Source organism: Phyllopteryx taeniolatus, chromosome 7 (genome assembly GCF_024500385.1).
Source record: "Phyllopteryx taeniolatus isolate TA_2022b chromosome 7, UOR_Ptae_1.2, whole genome shotgun sequence".
NCBI classification, from domain to species: domain Eukaryota; kingdom Metazoa; phylum Chordata; class Actinopteri; order Syngnathiformes; family Syngnathidae; genus Phyllopteryx; species Phyllopteryx taeniolatus.
Window position 1 is genome coordinate 21,166,660 of NC_084508.1, and position 21,885 is coordinate 21,188,544.

General features: G+C 41.6%; 1 protein-coding gene across 7 annotated transcripts in view; it reads right to left on the reverse strand.

Annotated features, from left to right (window-relative positions):
• The window catches only part of opa1 (OPA1 mitochondrial dynamin like GTPase), a 40,441-nt gene extending 22,330 nt beyond the window's left edge, over nt 1-18,111 (reverse strand). The window contains exons 1-9 of one of the 7 annotated variants that reach the window (XM_061779168.1): nt 17,902-18,111; nt 15,358-15,425; nt 14,602-14,926; nt 12,123-12,219; nt 11,893-12,000; nt 10,309-10,362; nt 7,192-7,268; nt 3,146-3,301; nt 261-314 (exon numbers count right to left, since the gene is read on the reverse strand). In XM_061779168.1, coding sequence (XP_061635152.1) covers nt 261-314; nt 3,146-3,301; nt 7,192-7,268; nt 10,309-10,362; nt 11,893-12,000; nt 12,123-12,219; nt 14,602-14,925 — 870 coding nt within the window. In that variant the 5' untranslated portion in view covers nt 14,926; nt 15,358-15,425; nt 17,902-18,111. Of the gene's footprint in view, nt 1-260; nt 315-3,145; nt 3,302-7,191; nt 7,269-10,308; nt 10,363-11,892; nt 12,001-12,122; nt 12,249-14,601; nt 14,927-15,357; nt 15,426-17,901 lie in introns of those variants that run through there. The other 6 variants (XM_061779167.1, XM_061779170.1, XM_061779171.1 and 3 more) reach the window with 6 other exon arrangements.
• Between the last annotated feature and the right edge of the window lie 3,774 nt (nt 18,112-21,885).

Genomic DNA, 21,885 nt, shown 5'->3' on the forward strand with positions numbered 1-21,885 from the left:
CTGATTAACTGAGATAGACCAGTATACAAATGTAGCCCAGTGAGGGAATGGTATGTGGTACAGTTGTATATCACTTAATAACTGTAAATTAGAGTCAGTCTGTCCAAATTCAGCATTCCCTTTTCGATCAAGCATGAGCAAAAAACAAATTTAATAAAATAAACACAAAAAAGTAATTAGCAATTAAAATTTCAGGACCACAGAACATCAATATTTACATCAAAACTGAAAGAGTGGTCTATGTTTAAGTGTGAGTCTACCTGGGTACGAAGCAGGTCCTCTTGGAGCTGATCTAGCTTTTCTTTATCTGAGGACTAATAATCAAAGTAGAGAAAAACAAAAAAACAAACAATAACAAATTCAGTTAATGCTTCTTTGCTGCAGGACTTCAGGTCTTTTTTACATATGCACAAGCATGAAACCTGACACTGCAATCACTTGTAACATGCAAAACACAATAACTGAAGTGTCTGATAAAGAATAAAGGGACAGTGGGGAAAAAACATTAGGCAGACAGTCCTTATTCTGCTAATGTTCACCTGTGATGATGCAAAACAGAGTTCAAACCAAATGACATAAGCTCTAATATTGATTAAGTGATCACAAAATGGTTCACAGGCAATTTAAGACTGATTGTTCATTCAAATCCCATTGCGGTACATATTTTGTACATGTGCAGCATATTTGTTTAAATGATCACCAACAGGAGAGACAGTTCACAGGAAAAAATTGAATTTGGCAAGAAGAGAGGAAAGACAAACAACTAGAGAGTGATTGAAAGTCTGTTATGTCTTTCTGAAATGCACAAACACTTGTTTTTGAAACGTTAATAAATTAAAAATAATTATATTTAGAAGTGAGAATCCTGCACACTCCTTGACTTCACCTCAATCATATTCATTACAGAAGTTTCAAAAAGTACTGCTCACACCATGCAGAGGCTTTCCATTCTTTACCACATGCTCCCATACAGAATAAGGAGTACAGTTGTTGCACGCTGAGTGACATTTGGGACCAGACGATGAAGGTCCATGTGTGGCCTGCCAACAAGCTACTCACACAGCATATTGTAGCCTGACAATCTATAGGTGAAGGTGATGGGCAAATGGACATTCATTGGAGGGGATTAACAAATATGGTAGCATAGATTTTATTTACACAAAGACACAGAAATAAATGAGAAAAGTTATGTACAATCTATTTGCTGTAAAAGAAGGCCCTTCCAATTCAACTTCTCTCTCTTCACTTCAAATGAGATGTGGTAACTCAACTTATAGAAACATTTGTACTGTCGCATATAGTTTGTGGTGGTGTGACGCATATCCTAATTGTGCCACTTGAGAGCCAAAAATAGAAATTGTGTACACTTGAACCATGCAGTGTAAAATCTAGCCCTTGTTAGTGGTATATAGAGTCACCTCCAAAAGTATTGGAACGGCAAGGTCAATTCCTTTGTTTTTGTTGTATACTGAAGAAATTTGAGTTTCAGATCAAAAGATGAATATGAGACAAAAGTTCAGAATTCCTGCTTTTATTTCCTGGTATTTATTGTATTGATTGTGATGTGTTAGACAGCTCAGGACAGAGCACCTTTTGTTTGAAGCCACCCAATTTTCAAGTGAGCAAAAGTATTGTAAAAGACATTATTAAATTCACTTAAAGCGAATAACATTTAATATTTGGTGGCATAACCCTTAATTGCAATAACTGCATCAAGCCTGCGGCCCATTGACTTCACCGGACTGTGGCATTCTTCATTTGAAATGCTTTTCCAGGCCTTTACTGCAGCCTCTATCGGTTCTTGTTTGTTTCTGGGGGTTTCTCCCTTCTGTCTCCTCTTCAGGAGGTGAAATGCATGCTCTATTAGGTTAAGGTCCGGTGACTGACTTGGTAAGTCCAAGACCTTACGCTTTGTCCCCCTGATGACGTCCTTTCTTGTGTTGGTCGTGTGTTTTGGGTCATTGTCTTGTTCATAATGAAGCTTCTCCCGATTAGTTTGGATGCATTTTTCTGTAAATAGCCAGGCAAAATGGTTTTGTAGACTTCAGAATTCATTCTGCTGCTACCATCTTGAGTTACATCACAAATAAAGACGAGTGAGCCCGTTCCAGAAGCAGCCATGCAAGCCCAAGCGGTGACATTACCTCCACCATGCTTCACAGCATCATAAGGAGAGCCTTTCTTTCTCTCGACTTTGGCCTTTCCAACACTTTGGTAGAGGTTAATCTTGGTCTCATCAGTCCATTAAAAAAACTTTTGTGGCTCATATTTGTACTTCTTTAGAAAATCCAACCTGGCCTTCCGATTCTTTTTGCTGAAGATTGGTTTGCATCTTGTGGTATGGCCTGTATATTTCTTCTCTCGATGTCTTCTTCAAACAGTGGATTGTGATACCTTCACTCCTGCCCTGTGGAGGTTGGCAGTGATGTCGCTGACTGTTGTCTTTGAGTGTTTCTTCACAGCTCTCACAATGTTTCTGTCATCAACTGCTGTTGATACCCTTGACCGACCTGTTCGATGTCTGTTGCTCAGTACACCAGTAGTTTCTTTCTTTTTAAGAACATTACAAATTGTCATATTGGCTATGCCGAATATTTGTGCAATAGCTCTGTTTGATTTTCCCTCTTCTCTCAGCTTCAAAATGGTTTGCTTTTCTCCCAAAGACAGCTCTCTGGTCTTCATGTTTGCTTAACAGCAAATACAGTTTTCACAGGTGAAACCCAAAGGCAAAAACAAGCACTATATGTTTAAGCAATCAATCTAAAAGGCAACACCTGAGCAACCAGAAACACCCATCAGTCACATGTTCCTATACTTTTGCTCACTTGAAAAGTGGGTGTCTTCAAACAAAAGGTGCTTTGTCCGGAGTTGTTTAACACACCGAGATCTAAATACAATGAAATAAAAGATGGAATTCTGAACTTTTGTCTCATGTTCATCTTTTGATCTGAAACCCAAATGTCTTCAGTATACAAAACAAAGGAATTTACTTTGCCGTTCCAATACTTTTGGAGGGGACAATTATGTTTTTTGCTTTCAATTGTAGAATGATTTCAGCTACAAGGTACAAGATTAGATAGCTGTGAACTGTTAGAGTGGGATTCTTTTGGGGATAGAGCGGATCCAAGCACAGTGGGACCTTCACCTTGTGTATGTGATGAGTGGGACTGGGGTTCGGAGGCGGACTGGGAGCAGGCTCTGGCGGTGGGGGATGCACATAATTGACTGCAGCTGCCCGCCGGACCTCCTCCTCATGCCGCTGGATCTGCTGCTGTATAAGAATGAGCTCGCCGAGCAGACCCTGCCGGGGTACGCCATAATGAGAGACAGGCAGGAGCAGCAACACAAACAGCAACCAGCCCACAAGGCCATTGCTGTTTCCCAATATAGGGCTGACACATACTGTAGCGCACCAGTCACTAGCACTGCTTCTGTTCTAGCTTGTGAATGATTGTCCAGTCAAGGATTCAGCTATAGCTGGCCTGGCCAACCCGCGGCTCGCGAGCCTCATGCGGCTCTTTAACTAGTTTCATGCGGCTCTTCAGGAGCTGTCACATGACATGCGTCAAAAATGCTTGGCTGGCGCTGTCATTCACTCCCCCTACAGCTAGATGGCACACTGACCATGTAAGCCTGTTTGAGTGACGTCAAACGAGCAACGAGCGACGAGAGAATCATTTGTGTTGTAAACAATTTCCGTCAAGTTACCTCTTGAAATGGCAGGGAAAAAAAGCACAGCCAAACGAAAATATGAAGAAGAACACAGGACGTTTTTGCCAGAGTGGGAGAGTTTATATTTTTTTTGTTTAACGTAATGGCAAGCCGATCTGCCTTATATGTCACGCAGCATTAGCGCATTTCAAAGCTTCAAATCTTCAGCGTCACTTCAGCTCACTCCACCCTAACATGGAACAGGAATTTCCAAAAGGGACTGAACTTCGCAAGAACAAGTTGGTCGCTTTGACAAAGCAAGGCAGAAAAGCAGGTGCAGTTTTTCCAAAAATGTACAAAACACTCAGAGACCGTAACGCTTGCATCATATCAGCTGGCTTGGAAGCCAGACTGTTTGAAAGCCCCGCTCGTCACAGATGAGGCTGCGGCTGAGTTGGAGATGATCGACCTTTGTGGGAGGATCAACTGAAAGCTGTTTTAAGGGAAGGGACCGTTGAGTTCTGGAAAAGTGTGCCAATTGAAAAATACCCCAACATCAAACGAGCTGCGCTTAAGATACTGTCCATGTTTGGGTCAACGTACGTCTGCGAGTCTGTGTTTTCTACCCTGAAACATGTGAAATCAAAGCATCGATCTGTTCTGACTGACACTCATTTGAAAGAATTGCTTAGAGTGGCAACAACAGAATACAAGCCAGATTTGAAGAGGATTGTTCAAGATAAGGAATGCCAGAAGTCTCACTAAGCAGCATAGTAAGAGAAAGATGTTATTGGAAATTATTCTATTATTGTTTGTGGACTTGCTTGAACTGAGAGTTTGTGTGTGTGAGACAGTGCACACAATGTTAACTGTTGAAAATTACTGATATTATCATGTTGGTGTGGTTATTTTCATTAGATCTGGCTGAGCAGAGGTCTGTGTATGCGTGCATACATGATTAAAAGATGATGTTCATGTGTACCCATATATGTGGCTCTTTGCAGTAACACAGAAAAAAAAGTGGCTCTTAGTCTCTGACTAGTTGGCCACCCCTGAGCTATAGGAATCCCTCATCAGTCCAACACAACGAAGTTTGAGGCCAAACTTTGCGAAACTGACGGTAGAAGAGGAGACTAATACCAAAATCAGCACCTCTCATCATTCCATTCTCCTTTATCACCAATCAAGACAAAAGAGCTACAACACTATCAAAGGTTGTCATGATTGTAGGCTGCTTAAGGTACCACAAATTATATAGTTGTAGAACTGAGTATTACAGACTAAAAACTTATTTTCGAAAAAAATTAATAATAAACGTTGACAGCTCCAAACACTGAAGTATTATGATACTGCTGAATATGACAATGACTAAGCAAGTGCATGCATATTGTCATTGTCATATTCCTCTTTGAAGGGTGAAACACACAAGACTGCAGCTCATGTAATTTAGATCACTCCATCCCAACATGACAACATATTTGTGAAACATTTAGCATTACAAATACATCTCATAACTTTTAATTTCATCATGATGTGGACAAATGTCTTGCGGGACACCCCTCATTGACACAATTTTGACAATGATAAGCTTCCAACTTTGTGAGACTGTGCCCCAGTGCACAAAGCAAGGACCATCCAGTTATGCTTGGTTAAGGTTGATGAAGAATCCAATCAAACGTTGGGATAAACTGAAAGACCGAACCAGGCCCTCTCATCCAACATCAGTGACCTAAAAATCTCGTTTAATATCTTCTCAAAACAGTGGATGCTGTTACACATCATAACTTGGAGTGCACCAATAACTTTATCCATGTATTGAATGTTGAGTTGTTGTGTTGTATGCTATTTTATGCATCACGTTGGAGATAATTGCAGACGATAAAAAAGAACATCAGGGTAACAATGCAACATTCTACAACAGCTCACTTTCAAATAATTACATACACAAAACACATACAGAAAAGGAACAAAGAAGAAAGAACAAAACATTACAAGTGGGATGAAGAAAAGATGATCTGACATGAAGGAACACCTCAGCAGTGTGCATAAACAAATAGTGCCACACAGTGCGTACAACTATATGGGGTCCTCCACTTACAGCGGCGACAATCTGATTTTGTACGCGAGTTGAAACGCAACGTAGTCTATCACTAACCTACACCAATGCAGTGGTAAAGTTATAATTACAATAAATGTTTATATAAAAACACCATCAGGCCCCAGAGGTAAAACAATAATGTGGAAAAAAAGATGTATGGTGGTAACTGAGCGTGCCTTTTTGTGCAGCGTGACAATGTATTCTTCCGCCACTGTCCAAAATGGACTGTCTTAACACTACACATCTATTGTATGTACTAACAATGAACTGATATCTTTTCAGATACTCTGCACAGGACTCCATTCACTGACATCTGTTAAACCTGTCATTTTTTCTAAAACTGAAATGTCTTAATTTATTTTTTTATTTATGCCTAGTGCAGTGCTATTTCTGTCATGACTAACTAAATATTGTGTACTTATGTCATTTTACTCATGAGTAATCTTATTTTATGTATTAGATTATTGTGCAAATATTCATATCTGTTAAAGGCCTTTGGTCAATAAATCAAAGTAATGACTTAATCGGAGTACACGCATACTGAAAATCGGGCAAGATTTTAGCACTTTCCCCTTCCTCACATTCAAATTCAGAAAAGGCCCAATTCTCAGAGGACTCAAAAAATTAACCTGAGCGAGTATCCTGCGGTTTTGGGTAAATTAAGATGGATTTTTGTATATCCAATCTGGTAAGTAAACAGTGAGGAAAGACAATTGTAAATGTTAAACGAGTTCAACACAGTGAATCCTTTTGCGTGTGGTGAACACACAGAGTTCGATAGATCCACCTTCTCTGTGATCGTGACGTGAAATGGAACAATAACACCCAGGAGACAACCTGAAGCTTGCGATGTTTACGGACACAACCAGAGGAGCAAGTGGTTGTGTTTAGTGTTTGTACAACGTTTCTCCCAAGTCATTCACCACAGTAGAAATGACATGAAGAGTTTGCAACCACAATGTATTTCTCAGTTCTTCCATTTCTTCTTCTAGTACTACTTTCTGATTCTTTGTATTTTCCAGCAGTCTGGATGCCCACACTGCCTCTCAACGACAGGCATCTGGTTTGGTGGAAGAGACTCGCGATTATTGGGGGAAATATAGTTATGCGTGTGGTGATGGTCATCTCAAGTCCACCACACACAATAATAGCAGTAAGCACAGACATGATGTTTTCCACGTCATGTGTTCAGTTTCATGCTTTCAAAATATGTTAAGATGCTAAAAATCAGTATGTGTACCCCGCTTAACACATTTCTCCAGAATAGACATAAAATTTGTGGGCATAACAATAATTTTACATCCATACTCAAGGCTAAAAGCTCATGTGTGACTGCTGCAGAACAGTCATCCATATTTACATGCTAAACAAAAAGCTTTGGTGAGCAAGAAGAGTCAAGTAGCAGGAAGCACATATGTGAGGCTGAGGGGTTGTGAACCTACCTTTTTGTACTGGCTGTCATTTTGTGAGGCTGCCGAAGAAGCGTCTGTGGCTTTTAATGGCGCCTCACCTGATGTTTCTAACAGAGAAACAACAGCATTAGATGGAAAACGTTTGTGCATATTGCATACAATCCTCAGGTGACGATGCCCATTGCTAAATGTCAGATGTTTGGAAAATCTTGATTGTGCATTGATGTATCCACTCACTTTCTCACTCATTTTCCATACCACTTATCCTCACTCGGGTCGCAGGCCTGCTGGAGCCTGTCCCAGCTGACTCTGGGCGAGAGGCAGGGTACACCCTGAACTGGTCGCTAGCCAATCGCAGGGCACATATAAACAAACAACCATTTGCACTCACATTCACACCTACGGGGAATTTTGAATCTTCAATTAACCTACCATGCATGTTTTGGGGATGTGGGAGGAAACCGGAGTACCCAGAGAAAACCCACACAGGCACAGGGAGAACATGCAAACGCCACACAGGTGAGGCCGGATTTGAATCCGGGTCCGCAGAACTGTGAGGCAGATGTGCTAACCAGTCGTCCACTGTGCCGCCCCTGATGTATGCAATAGCATGCAATATATTTCCTATCATAAATGTTTACAGTGTATTATGTATTGTGTGAATCTGCATCTGATAAGACCTAGTATTCAATACAATACAAAGATTGTGCACACTGTCTGAGAGGTCCTTGTTTAACAATACTGTATTAGTGTGGTTGTAGTTTACAAAGGTGGAGAACAGCATTGAATGATACCAAGAGCTGTTCACTTCGAGAGGGGCTAAGGATTAGTAAAACCTCCCGGTATGATGCAGTGTCGTTGTTAAACTACAAATGCAACAGAAATCAAATTATTTTTGTTATTAGAGTCAGAAAAAATATATTTTCACAATATTTAAAGCACATGTATAAACAACTCTTGGAGGTGGTAACAGAGACTTATTCTATGGCTATGTTTGGAAATGAATGGCTGATGCAATGTTAATAATAAATGAATGCGGTTAATGCCATGCATATTGACAAGTCTCTCTGGCCAAGAGAGAAGTATACCAGATTCGTTTTGTGTTTTTAATGACTCACAGCAAAGGTGTTGTCCACTGACATTTCGGTCTTTCTATACAGTGTTCCCTCGTTTATCGCGGGGGTTATGTTCCAAAAATAACCTGGAAATCTGCGAAGTCGGAAACTTTATTTTTTACATTATACTATATGTTTTAAGGCTGTAAACCTCACCATTAACATTTTCTCACATTTCTCTCGTTTAAACATGCTCAAAGTTCAAACCTTTGTAAGAAAAATACTGGTGAGAGCGTCAGCCTCACAGTCCTGAGGACCGGGGTTCAATCCCCCGCCCCGCCTGTGTGGAGTTTGCATGTTCTCCCCGTGACTGTGTGGGTTTTCTCCGGGCACTCCGGTTTTCTCCCACATCCCAAAAACATGCATGAATTGGAGACTCTAAATTGCCCGTAAGTGCGAATGTGAGTGCGAATGGTTGTTTGTTTGTATGTGCCCTGCGATTGGCTGGCAACCAGTTCAGGGTGTAGCCCGCCTCCTGCCCGATGATAGCTGGGATAGGCTCCAGCAGGCCCGCGACCCTAGTGAGGAGAAGCGGCTCAGAAAATGGATGGATGGATGGATGTCGTTGCACTTATTATTATTGTTAATATTACTGTATAACGAAACAAAGGTCAAAACCTGTTTTAAGGCACAAACATTTGTTTAAGAAATAAAAATGTAAACATTTTCTGACAAATAATGATGACAATTTTTAGAAATAACCAATTTTAATTAACAACGTATGTGGTTGGAAACATAAGAAATTATTAAATTGTGACTCGCGCGTATTTCACGCTTCCTCTGACCGTCCCTCTTCATCCTGACACCGCTCCCCTGTAACGTCCTTTTCCACTGTCTTTTTCCGAGAGAAGAACATAGTTACAGGTAGTTGCCGCTCTTCTTTCTTCTAGCGAGAAGATTCTTATAAACAGACATGCCACCTTCGATTATATTTGAGAACTATAACAAACGAAACATCAAAAGGTCCCAAGGCCTGGGCTCCGCATCCTCCTCCTCCTCACTGTCAAGAAAGCTTTCATAAAGCTTTCGTGCGGATAACGTTTGTATCCAACGAAATGTTCTTTTTTCTGCATTCACTAATTCACAACGATAAAACTGATTCCATCCTTACGACGGTATTGTTGCAGCCAGTTAAAACCCTTTTTGCCTTCTGGCTGCGACTGCAGGTGCCCTTGTTGGTGCAGCACGTTTCGTCGATATTGTTGGTTATGTCGGGGAGAAAACTTGCAAACAGCAGGCACTGCTAACAATCGAACACAAATATAAATTTAGCAAGCCGAACGCATTCTGTGCTATACAGGAGATGGATTCAAATGGGTCTACAGTACCTTAGCCAATCAGGACGCATAATACAATGCGGGTTTGTACGCTGTAAAAAACAGCATGCAAAATTGCACTGTAAAATAAATCCGCGATATAGCGAAGCCGCGAAAGGTGAACCGTGATATAGCGAGGGACCACAGAATCTCGAAAAAAAATTATGACATCACCACCTCCGAAAAAAAGTGTATTTTCAAAACATCTGAGAATCAACTAAAAGCAGAGTGAAATTGTGCCATATAAACATATGCACCAGGGGATAGCAAGGGTGGAAGTCAAAGGAGGCATAAACACACTAGTTAACAAAGGTTAAAAAAAAGATGAGGAAAAAAATAAGGGGGAAACGTAATGAGAAAATGCATTTTGCATTGAAGAAAATTGAACTGGATAAATCGAAGCCTTCCATGTTCTATGGGAATTATATTAGAATGTGCGTCAAACAGCTGGTTCCAAGCAAATTCAAAGGAATGCTTGTGACCTTAACTTTTAAATTCAACAGTTATATTATGACTCATGAGAAAACGGAAATTACACTAAATTCAGAACCTGCATTGACTGCTGATAGCAGCAAAACGCAAGCCAACAGCTAAACATGGCAAGGACTCCCAAAGTGGACGGATTACCAAACCACACCAAGATGCTGGTATTGAATTTAAAAAACACTGAAATAAAAGAGGGAGATGGGCAGCACTAATGAGTTTGGAGTACACACCTAGCAACAGAAGCAGACCAGAAGCTCCTTTGACTTCACTACCCAAACTCACACCTGCGAATAATGTGGGGGAGGAGAGGGGCAGGGGAGGAGGAGAAAGGAGGAAAAACAAGAAACAAAATAATCATGAAAGACAGAAGCAGAGGGATGATGGTCAAGGCAGGGCCACGTTGGAATGATGTGCAAAACAAAACAAAACATGCTTTAGCAATTGTTAAGTTGTGTAATGCATGTTTAAAACCCATTAGCACATAAAGGCAAAGCCTAATGTCATATTTAAGGAAGTACTTTGACCTGTTTAGCCGGAGGTAGGTTACGCATATACCTGATTGTTTTGTTACTTGTTCTAAGAGGTGGAATGTTTAAAGTGCCCCGCAACAGGCAAAACAAATTCTTGTAAATTCGACACACCACAGAAAAGAGTGATGTTAACAATGAATGGATAAAAAAAGAAAATCAATCCCCCCCCCCCAATAGGGATGCGAGTGGCTAACGAGTGCCCTCCGTCGATCCAAGTGGCTGACGGACCATCACTATGCACTATAACTGCTGTCAGGCTGGCGTGGGGCTGCGTTTCCTGTGCGATTCGCTGCTGCCACGCAACAACACGCGTGCAGCTGGACGGCAGAGACGTTAGCCCAAATGACACCAAACACATTTCACTTCAGGGAAAATGTTTTTTTTTTTTTTAGTTGTTGCCATAATCTGATGGCTAACTGCATGCTATACTGGTAAAACTGGGTCCATTATAAATGAGGATATGCCCAACCCTCTTGACGTCCTGAGGATAGTCTTTAGCCCCTCCCACAAAATCAGAAACATTTTGAAGCTGAAAAAGAGTTTTAAGCTACTGTACATCTCATCAAGTACTATATTGTTCTCAGTTTTTGCACATGTTTTCATCACTTACCTTAAAACATATTTTAATGTATTTAGATACAAAACAAGGAGTTACATTTTGGGGCACTTTGTTTCTTTAGATTATATTAGAGGCTGCATGCATATCGACAACTCATGTGCACTGGCCACGAGACACTAAACAGTCATACCAGATTGCTTTTGTGTTCATGACTCGCAGCAAAGGTGTGGTCCACTGACATTTAGGTCTTCGTATACCACTGGAAATGATGACAACTTCATTTCAGAAAGGTGTGCGTTTTGTGTGTAACCCTAACCCGATCAGTGTTGTGATTTGACAATAAGGCTTCTACTGTACACTGATTGTGTGGGCTCATTGAACTAAAGATAAGTTAAAGCACACAAAGCAAAGAAGCACAAATCAGGCTACAACCTCTGATTTAGCCAAGAGGACTTAATATTTCATTTTAATGAGTGCAAGCCCAGTCACAGTGCCCTCCATATTGTAACTTCTAAAACGACATAAGTAGTCATACACAATCTGCACTGTGGTGCTGGTTGACTTCTAAGTTGTTCTCGCCCCTAAGAAACAATGGTGAATCCATTTGAAGTGCAAAGTCTCACAGGATTTGTTGAAGTCTCGTGTGACATCATGCATTATGGCTATTCAACCATGTTTGGTTGGACCTTTAAGGAAGAGGCATGTTTGAGGCTCCGTTTACTCACCAGAGGACAGGAGGCTTTTAATGAAAGTGAAGTTCTCTCCTATTTTTTCAAAGTCAGGCAGTAGTTTGGCTACTTCCTCCATCTCTGGTAGAGCTTTGGCCAATTTATCTGAGGACAAAAACATTGAATTAAGAAAGTAATTCAATCAAATAAACATCTTTTTCTGTCACACTGTAAGAGCAAGTTTGTTTTTGTATTTTATTTTTGGGCACAACAATGAAATCACTTACCAAGATCTATTTGTTCGCTGAGTTCCCACACAAAGTCAGGAATGACCCAGTTGTATTCGCTAAAATCAGGCAGCATATCCTTCCACTCGTCATAGGTCTGCATATAAATTGACACAGGTGAGCAACCTTCATGCAAACAAAACAGAATAGGAATATTAGTTTTTATGAAGAGTCTTTTGGGGTTATTATTCGGTAAGGCAGCACTTTCTAATGGGGATGCCCCGACCAAACATTTTTACTTCCCATCCGATACCGATACGGCAGCCTTGAGTTTTGGCCGATACCGATATCGGTCCGATCATACATACTTTACTTATTTTGTAGTATGGAATGTTAGAAAAGGCTTGATCAAGTGATATTACTCAGAGAACAATAATCAGCAACAGTAAATATGAGAAAAAATGACCCATTTATTAGTAACCAATAGGTCACATAAAGTAACTTTAAAAATAAGAATGTACTACAATTTAATAAAATAAAAATTATATTTGAAAATCCTGAAAAATAACTTCAATAAAACCAACAACAACACAAATATATATTTAAATTGCAACATAACTACTGCTTAACTTAAACATAAGCATATTCTCTAATAACTTAAATACAAGAATTTCACTTTTAATGTGCAAAATAACAATTCAACCTAAATTCTGTTATTTTTTACTGTCATTGTATGGTGGGAACAGCGTTCGATTTCTCCACGTGCGGCAATGTATCTGGGGTTTAGTTTTATTTGGTGTTCCTGGTGTGCACGTCTTGACCTCTGAGTAGGGTTGGGCATCATTTGAATTTGAGCGATTCCAGTTCCGATTCCGGTCCTTATTTAGATTCCAGATCCAAAGGATTCTTGATTCTTTTAGGGTGCTGGCTCAAAAACATTTGCATGGTTTAAATAAAGTTTGCATGGTTTAAATAAACGGTGTCCAAATTATGAACATCGCTCAGAAGTTCAAACTTTGCATGGTTGAAATAAAGGGTGTCCAAATTATGAACATCCATTTTCTTAGCAGCCCGCAGCATAGACTAAAATGAACATTTGACTCGGGGTTCTTGATAACCAGTATCAATTATAAAACCGATGAACTAAAAGGCAATGTGTGTGGAACTAACCCAGTTGTTAGAAACTGTTTAAAATAGTGAAAAAAACAAAATGATTCCTTTAAGTCTGGCCTGGCCAACCCGCGGCTCGCGAGCCTCTTGCAGCTCTTTAACTAGTTTCATGCGGCTCTTCAGGAGCTGTCACATGACATGTGTCAAAAATGCTTGGCTGGCGCTGTCATTCACTCCCCCTACAGCTAGATGGCACACTGACCATGTAAGCCTGTTTGAGTGACGTCAAACGAGCGACGAGAGAATCTTTGGTGTGACATAATTTGTGTTGTAAACAATTTCCGTCAAGTTACCTCTTGAAATGGCAGGGAAAAAAAGCACAGCCAAACGAAAATATGAAGAAGAACACAGGACGTTTTTGCCAGAGTGGGAGAGTTTATATTTTTTTGTTAAACGTAATGGCAAGCCGATCTGCCTTATATGTCATGCAGCATTAGCGCATTTCAAAGCTTCAAATCTTCAGCGTCACTTCAGCTCACTCCACCCTAACATCGAACAGGAATTTCCAAAAGGGACTGAACTTCGCTAGAACAAGTTGGTCGCTTTGAAAAGCAAGGCAGAAAAGCAGGTGCAGTTTTTCAAAAAATTTACAAAACACTCTGAGACCGTAACGCTTGCATCATATCAGCTGGCTTGGAAGCCAGACTGTTTGAAAGCCCCGCTCGTCACAGATGAGGCTGCGGCTGAGTTGGAGATGATCGACCTTTGTGAGGAGGATCAACTGAAAGCTGTTTTAAGGGAAGGGACCGTTGAGTTCTGGAAAAGTGTGCCAATTGAAAAATACCCCAACATCAAACGAGCTGCGCTTAAGATACTGTCCATGTTTGGGTCAACGTACGTCTGCGAGTCTGTGTTTTCTACCCTGAAACATGTGAAATCAAAGCATCGATCTGTTCTGACTGACACTCATTTGAAAGAATTGCTTAGAGTGGCAACAACAGAATACAAGCCAGATTTGAAGAGGATTGTTCAAGATAAGGAATGCCAGAAGTCTCACTAAGCAGCATAGTAAGAGAAAGATGTTATTGAAAATTATTCTATTATTGTTTGTGGACTTGCTTGAACTGAGAGTTTGTGTGTGTGAGACAGTGCACACAATGTTAACTGTTGAAAATTACTGATATTATCATGTTGGTGTGGTTATTTTCATTAGATCTGGCTGAGCAGAGGTCTGTGTATGCGTGCATACATGATTAAAAGATGATGTTCATGTGTACCCGTGTATGTGGCTCTTTGCAGTAACACAGAAAAAAAAGTGGCTCTTAAGTCTCTGACTAGTTGGCCACCCCTGCTTTAAGTCATAACCATGCACTAGATGAGTGGTACAGATAACTGATGGTTACCATTCAGACACAGACACAATACATACCTTCTTAGCAGTGTATCCTCCTCCAACCGCGCTGCCGAGCAGAATGTATCGCAGCTTCAGCAGCCTCGTAGCGAGTCGGGCCACCCAGAAATGGCGCTTCTGCTGGTAGCTGCGGACCCCCGACCCTGGATGCGGCTTTGGTGGCCGCATGGGCAACCGTGACATGGAGGTGAAATAGCGGGCCGATGTGTGATGAGGTGGGCGCTGAGAGTTGGTGTTGCCATAATAACGGTGGTGGATGGCACGGTACAGAGGGTGCAGCTTCTGAAGTGGTACGCGACATCTTACCCCCTTCCTGGTGGGTACCAGATTCCTGCATGCCATGCTAACATAACAGAACAATATTACATAATTCAAAGCCAGCATTTTTAAACATGCACAGTACAAGAGAAAGGTTTGGACTAGGGTATACCATTACAGTACTGGAAAAAGTATTACGATACCTCCCTATAAAAAATTAACCATTATTAGAATTTACACCAATCTGATCGGCAAGGGCCGATAATTAGCATTTTATGCCGATCAGATCAACGACGTCATAGATCGGCTCCGCAAAAGACATTTACTCCGTGTCGCTGTCGTGTATGTTTGATTCAAATGCTAGTTTATTTTTAGCCTGGTCACATGTTTTGTGACGCAGTACTGTAAATACCTGATGGCCAATGAAGTTTTTTATTAAAAATCTTGTCAGTGAAAAAATGCTGGCGGTGTAGGACTTTTTTGCGGTGTCTGAGACAGACAACACGAAGAATGTACCTGAAGAATGTACAAAAGGAGACGCATGCTCCGTTGAGTAAAAGTTCACCAAACGGACACTAAAACACCTGTTCATATATCCAGGAAAATGAGAAAGTTAGAGTTGGCATGTAATTAACAGTATTTGTTAATGCAATTTAATTACAATAAAGTAATTTACCTACAGTAAGTTCGCACCTATTATTTATCTCAAGTAGTGTTGGTTTGACCTGACTGTGGCCAATCCTTGAATGCCCCCGAGAGGTCATTGATGTTTTTAAAATGCTAGAGAATACTTTTGAAGATACTCAGTATAAAGTACACATGTACATACAGTAGACTTTACACCGACCTGATCGGTGTGATCGGTATCAGCCGATAATTAGCATTTTATGCTGATCGGCTTTCATGTCATAATTTGCCGATCCGATCGATGACGTCAGCGATCGGCTCCGCACAAGACATTTAACTCAGCGTCTTCATCGCGTTTGAATCCAAAAGCTATTTTATTTTTAGCCCCGGCACGTGTCTTGTGGCGCAGTACTGTAACTATCTGACAGCCAATAAAAATATTTCCATCTTGTCTGTGAAAAAACACATCGTCGGTGTGGGACTATTTTGCAGTGTCTCAGACAAACAACACGTAAATTATTTGCAGTCTGTGCACAACTGAAGTACGTCGGGAGGAACGTCATCTAAATGCTTCAACACAACAAATTTGATCGGGCACCTGAAGAATGTACACAAGGAGGAGCATGCCGCGTTCAAGCAACACAGCGTGGGGGGGGGGAAGAAAAAAAAACAAGGAAACGCTAAACGGACGCAAACTCTGGACAACACCCGTCCATATAGCCGGACAGTGAGAACGTTAGAGTAAGAATGTCATTAACAGTATTTGTTAAAGTAATTTAATTACAGTAAAGGCCTCTTTATACTTCCGCGGTCGCGCGGCCGACAACGCCCGCATTGCATCACGTGACCGACGAATTGCCCCGCTCGGCCCGTCTGCGTAGCTTGACGCGCACACGTCAAAAATAGTTGCTGCGCGTCAAACGCCGTGGAGATCATCGCTCGTGATTGGTCCATTTTATTCACATGCTGTGATGCCATACTCAGCATGCCCCTTGTTTCTACATACTATCTACGCGCCGCCTTCTCGATTGATTTTCCTGCATAATTAAACGTATCATTTGGTTATCTAGGTCCATTTGTTCTAGCAGACACTGTTCCAGTCGCCAATGTTTTTGCTTTGTTCCTTGTTACAGAAAGGAAAACGGCTACCCGAAATGGCCCAAAAAAATGCAGAGGAAACTACACCCTGTCGTGTCCTAGCCAATACCAGTCGTAGTGACTGGAGGTGAACTGCAGTACATTTTCAAAACTGCGCGCGTGGGTTGTGCTCGAGTATAAAGACAAACTACGCCTATCCCAGCTATCTTCGGGCGAGAGGCGGGGTACACCCCTAACTGGTCGCCAGGCAATCGGAGGGCACATATAAACAAACAACCATTCGCGCACATCTAATAAATAAACAAATACAATTTTTGAAAGCTGTAGGCAATACTATAACTGGAATGAACTGGATTAAAATTAATTATCTTGACATTAAATCTGGCAGGACTATTAACCTGCTCACTATTGCACGGCAATGCACTTGACAAGGTAAACTTCACACAAATGACTCAATACACTACTGAGAACATATTCTACTTTTCTACTGAGGCAATTATGACCTGTTCAAACAGTAAGTCACAGGAAAAAATATTTTTTTCGGCTTTTTACACGTTAATATTTTGGGACCCCAAAAATAATTTCTTAACTAAGCTACAAACCTCAGCAGTTGCGATTTTTTCTTTTTCCTGCTGTGATTTTATTTTACCAAGATGGAACAAATATAGTAATTTTCTGTCACATTCCCTATGGCCAATTATTATTTAGAATTAATAACAATATAACGAATTTGAAGCTTGGTGTTTTGTCACCAATGATACCACTACTTTTACTGATGTTTCAAGTTTTTGCGATGGGATCGTTTCAGAATCGGTATCAAGATTCTTTATGCGGGTATTGCATCAAAGTTATAATATTGGTATTTACAACACTTGGACACCATTCCTCGTGCTGTTGAATGAGAACGCGTTCCCAAACGTTTGACCAGTACCGAATGCCTACAAAACAGATCCAAGTATAAATGTCATGATCGTAGACATTAACTAGAGTTCATAATGGTAGTGTGATTCGAGGAAAGTATACACTGACGTACTGAATTTCTCCTCTGGGGATTAATAAAGGATATGGTAGTCTGACGAGGCCAACGTCAAAAACCACCCTGACAGGGCCAGGTAACGTTCTGTGGCAAGATCATCTTTACTATATATTGCTTTGAAAGTATTGCCGTATATTTGAGCAACTACATGTTTACTAACATATCTACTTATAAGCAATTAACGTGGCTTTTGTAAGAAAATTCAGCGAGGCTAGTGCTCCGTGCATTTTACCTTAGCGTAGACGTCTAGCTAATGTTCCGACGAGTATTGCCCATTTCTTTATTAATTATAAACTTACCATACAACGCTACTGCCAACGCGCAACATGGTGCTGTTGGTTGGCAAAAAGATGTCACAGATGCGTTTAAAATTCACACATTGAGCATACCCCAATACATCTTTCCACAAGCTACACACTCGCCTCTCCCGTTAGCTGAAGGACACAGGCTAGAATGACAGCCCACTTCCGGTATCCCGGTCCTACCAACAAATCAGCACTGACGGAACACATCACCGCATAACTCCCCAAATATCCATCCATGCATTGTCTGTACCGCTTTATCCTCACAAGGGCAGCGGGCGTGCTGGAGGTAATTCAGGTATGATAAACCACAGTTATGTTTTAAGGGGGGGGGGGGGGTGTCAATTCCTTTTTCACACAGGAACATGTAAGTTTTGATTTTTTTTTTTCTCCCTTCATAAAAAACATTTAAAAACTGCATTTTGTATTGTGTTGACTAATATTAAATTTGTTTGAAGATGGGAAACTAAGTGTGAAACGTGGAAAATAAATCAGTAAGAGAGCAGACAATTTCACACCACTCTATATATTTATGATAATTAACAATTACTGACAGTGCCTATCCATACCGGATCGGTCGTGGCCCGGGTTAACAACGTCCGCCCCCCGCACCGTCAACCTGCAGGACGCCGGTGGAAATTCAGCTACTGTGGGTCGAAGACGAAGGAGAGGTGGAAAGCGGGTTCTTCGGCAGAAAGAGATGAGGAAAGCACACAGCCTAGAATTGAATGTGGGGACTTTGAATGTTGGGACTACAAGAGGAAAATCTCGGGAGTTGGTTGACATGATGATTAGGAGAAAGGTTGATATATTGTGTGTCCGGGAGACCAGGTGGAAAGGCAGTAAGGCTAGAAGTTTAGGGGCAGGGTTTAAATTATCTTACCATGGTGTAGATGGGAAGAGAAAAGGAGTAGGGGTTATTTTAAAGGAAGAGTTAGCTAAGAATGTCTTGGAGGTGAAAAGAATATCAGATCGAGTGATGAGGCTGCAACTTGAAATTGAGGGTGTTATGTATAATGTGATTAGGGGCTATGCCCCACAGGTAGGATGTGACCTAGAGGTGAAAGTTAAATTCTGGAAGGAACTAGACGAAGTAATTCTGAGCATCCCAGACAGAGTTGTGATTGGTGCAGATTGTAATGGACATGTTGGTGAAGGAAATAGAGGTGAAGAAGTAGTGATGGGTAAGTACGGCATCCAGGAAAGGAACTTGGGAGGGACAGATGGTGGTAGACTTTGCAAAAAGGATCCAAATGTCTGTAATGAACACTTTTTTCCAGAAGAGGCAGGAACATAGGGTGACCTACAAGAGCGGAAGCGCGCAGGTGGATTACATCTTGTGCAGATGATGTAATGTGAAGGAGATACCGACTGTAAGGTAGTGGTAGGGGAGAGTGTGGCTAGACAGCATAGGATGGTGGTGTGTAATGACTCTGGTGGTGGGGAGGAAGATCAAGAAGACAACCATGTGGTGGAAGCTGAGAAAGGAAGAGTGTTGTGCGGCTTTTTGAGAAGAGCTGAGACAGGCAGGAAATGAGAGAAGGAGACTTGGTGGTGGAATCTCAAAGTACAGGAAATCATACAGACACTGAGATGACCGAGGAGAGGAGAAAGGAATACATTGAGATGAGGCGTATGGCAAAGGTAGAGGTGGCAAAGGCCAAACAAGAGGCATATAATGACATGTATGCCAGGTTGGACACTAAAGAAGGAGAAAAGGATCTATACAGATTGGCCAAACAGAGGGATAGAGATGGGAAGGATGTGCAGCAGGTTAGGGTGATTAAGGATAGAGATGGGAATGTGTTGACTGGTGCCAGTAGTGTGCTGGACACATGGAAATAATACTTTGAGGAGTTTATGAATGAGAGGGAAGGAAGAGTAGAAGAAGCAAGTGTGGTGGACCAAGAAGTGGCAATGATTAGTAAGGGGGAAGTTAGAAAGGCATTAAAGAGGATGAAAAATGGAAAGGCAGTTGGTCCTTATGACATTCCTGTGGAGGTATGGAAGCATCTAGGAGAGGTGGCTGGAGTTTTTGACCAGCTTGTTCAACAGAATTCTAGCGGGTGAGAAGATTTCTGTGGAATGGAGGACAAGTGCTGGTGCCAATTTTTAAGAACAAGGGTGGTGTGCAGAGCTGTGGGAACTATAGAGGAATAAAGTTGATGAGCCACACAATGAAGATATGGGAAAGAGTAGTGGAGGCTAGACTCAGGACAGAAGTGCGAGCAACGGTATGGTTTAATGCCTAGAAAAAGCACCACAGATGCATTATTTGCCTTGAGGATGTTGATGGAAAAGTACAGAGAAGGTCAGAAGGAGCTACATTGTGTCTTTGTGGATCTAGAGAAAGCCTATGGCAGAGTACCCAGAGAGGAACTGTGGTACTGCATGCGGAAGTCTGTGGTGGCAGAAGTATGTTAGAAGAATACAGGACATGTACGAGGGCAGCAGAAAAGTGGTGAGGTCTGCTGTATGTGTGACAGAGGAATTTAAGGTAGAGGTGGGACTGCATCAGGGATCAGCCCTGAGCCCCTTCCTGTTTGCAGTGGTGATGGATAGGCTGACAGATGAGGTTAGACTGGAATCCACGTGGACCATGTTTGCAGATGACATTGTGATCTGCAGTGAAAGCAGGGAACAGGTGGAGGAACAGTTAGAAAGATGGAGGCATGCACTGGAAAGCAGAGAAATGAAGATTAGCCGAAGTAAAACAGAATATATGTGCATGAATGAGGGAGGTGGTGGGGGAAGAGTGAGGCTACAGGGAGAAGCAATAGCAAGGGTGGAGGACTTTAAATACTTGGGGTCAACCGTCCAGAGCAATGGTGAGTGTGGTCAGGAAGTGAAGAAACGGGTCCAAGCAGGTTGGAACGGGTGGCGAAAGGTGTCAGGTGTGTTATGTGACAGAAGGGTCTCTGCTAGGATGAAGGGCAACGTTTATAAGACAGTGGTGAGGCCAGCCATCATGTATGGATTAGAGACAGTGCCACCGAAGAGACAACAGGAAGCAGAGCTGGAGGTGGCTGAAATGAAGATGTTGAGGTTCGCTCTAGGAGTGACCAGGTTGGACAAAATTAGAAATGAGCTCATCAGAGGGACAGCCAAGGTTAGATGTTTTGGAGACAAAGTTAGGTAGAGCAGTCTTTAATGGTTTGGACACGTACAGAGGAGAGTGAGTGAGTATATTGGTAGAAGCATGATGAGGATGGAGCTGCCAGGCAAGAGAATAAGAGGAAGACCAAACAGAAGGTTGATGGATGTAGGGAGGGAAGACATGAGGTCGTAGTTATATGCTAAAACCAAAATTCTAGAGCCATAAATGTTACTTTTTATGAACAATGTGGGGGTGAGGGGTATTAGGAAAATGTGGCTAACTGCAATCCATATTGTTTCAATCAACCTTGTGTAGTCATTTATACGAATAATGATACACCCTTGTAATGGACCTCAAGATTCTGCAGGTGTACCATGTGTGTCAAGGTAACAGGCATTAACTCTTATCTAAGGTGTACATGAATTGCCTCACAGTTCTGGAGGACCAGGGTTCAATTCCAGCCTCACCTGTGTGGGTTTTCTCTCGGTACTCCGGTTTTCTCTCACATTCCAAAAACATGCATGGTAGGTTGTTTGAAGACTAAATTGCCCGTAGTTGTGAATGTGAGTGTAAATGTTTGTTTATATGTGCCCTGCGATTGGCTGGCGACCAGTTCAGGGTGTACCCTGCCTCTCGCCCAGATGGTCAGTCAGATGGGATATGCTCCAGCACGCCCGCGACCCTAGTGAGGATAAGCGGTACGGAAGATGAATGAATGAATAAAGTAGTGGGGCAGCAGTCGTATAAATATAAGAAATGTTCTCCTGTTGTGTATCATAGGCTGTAAAATTCTACTTTATGCTTACTATATGTACTCCAATAAGAATATTTGTTTCGTATCCTTTATTACTGAATGACACTACAAAGTACGTGTAGACATAAAA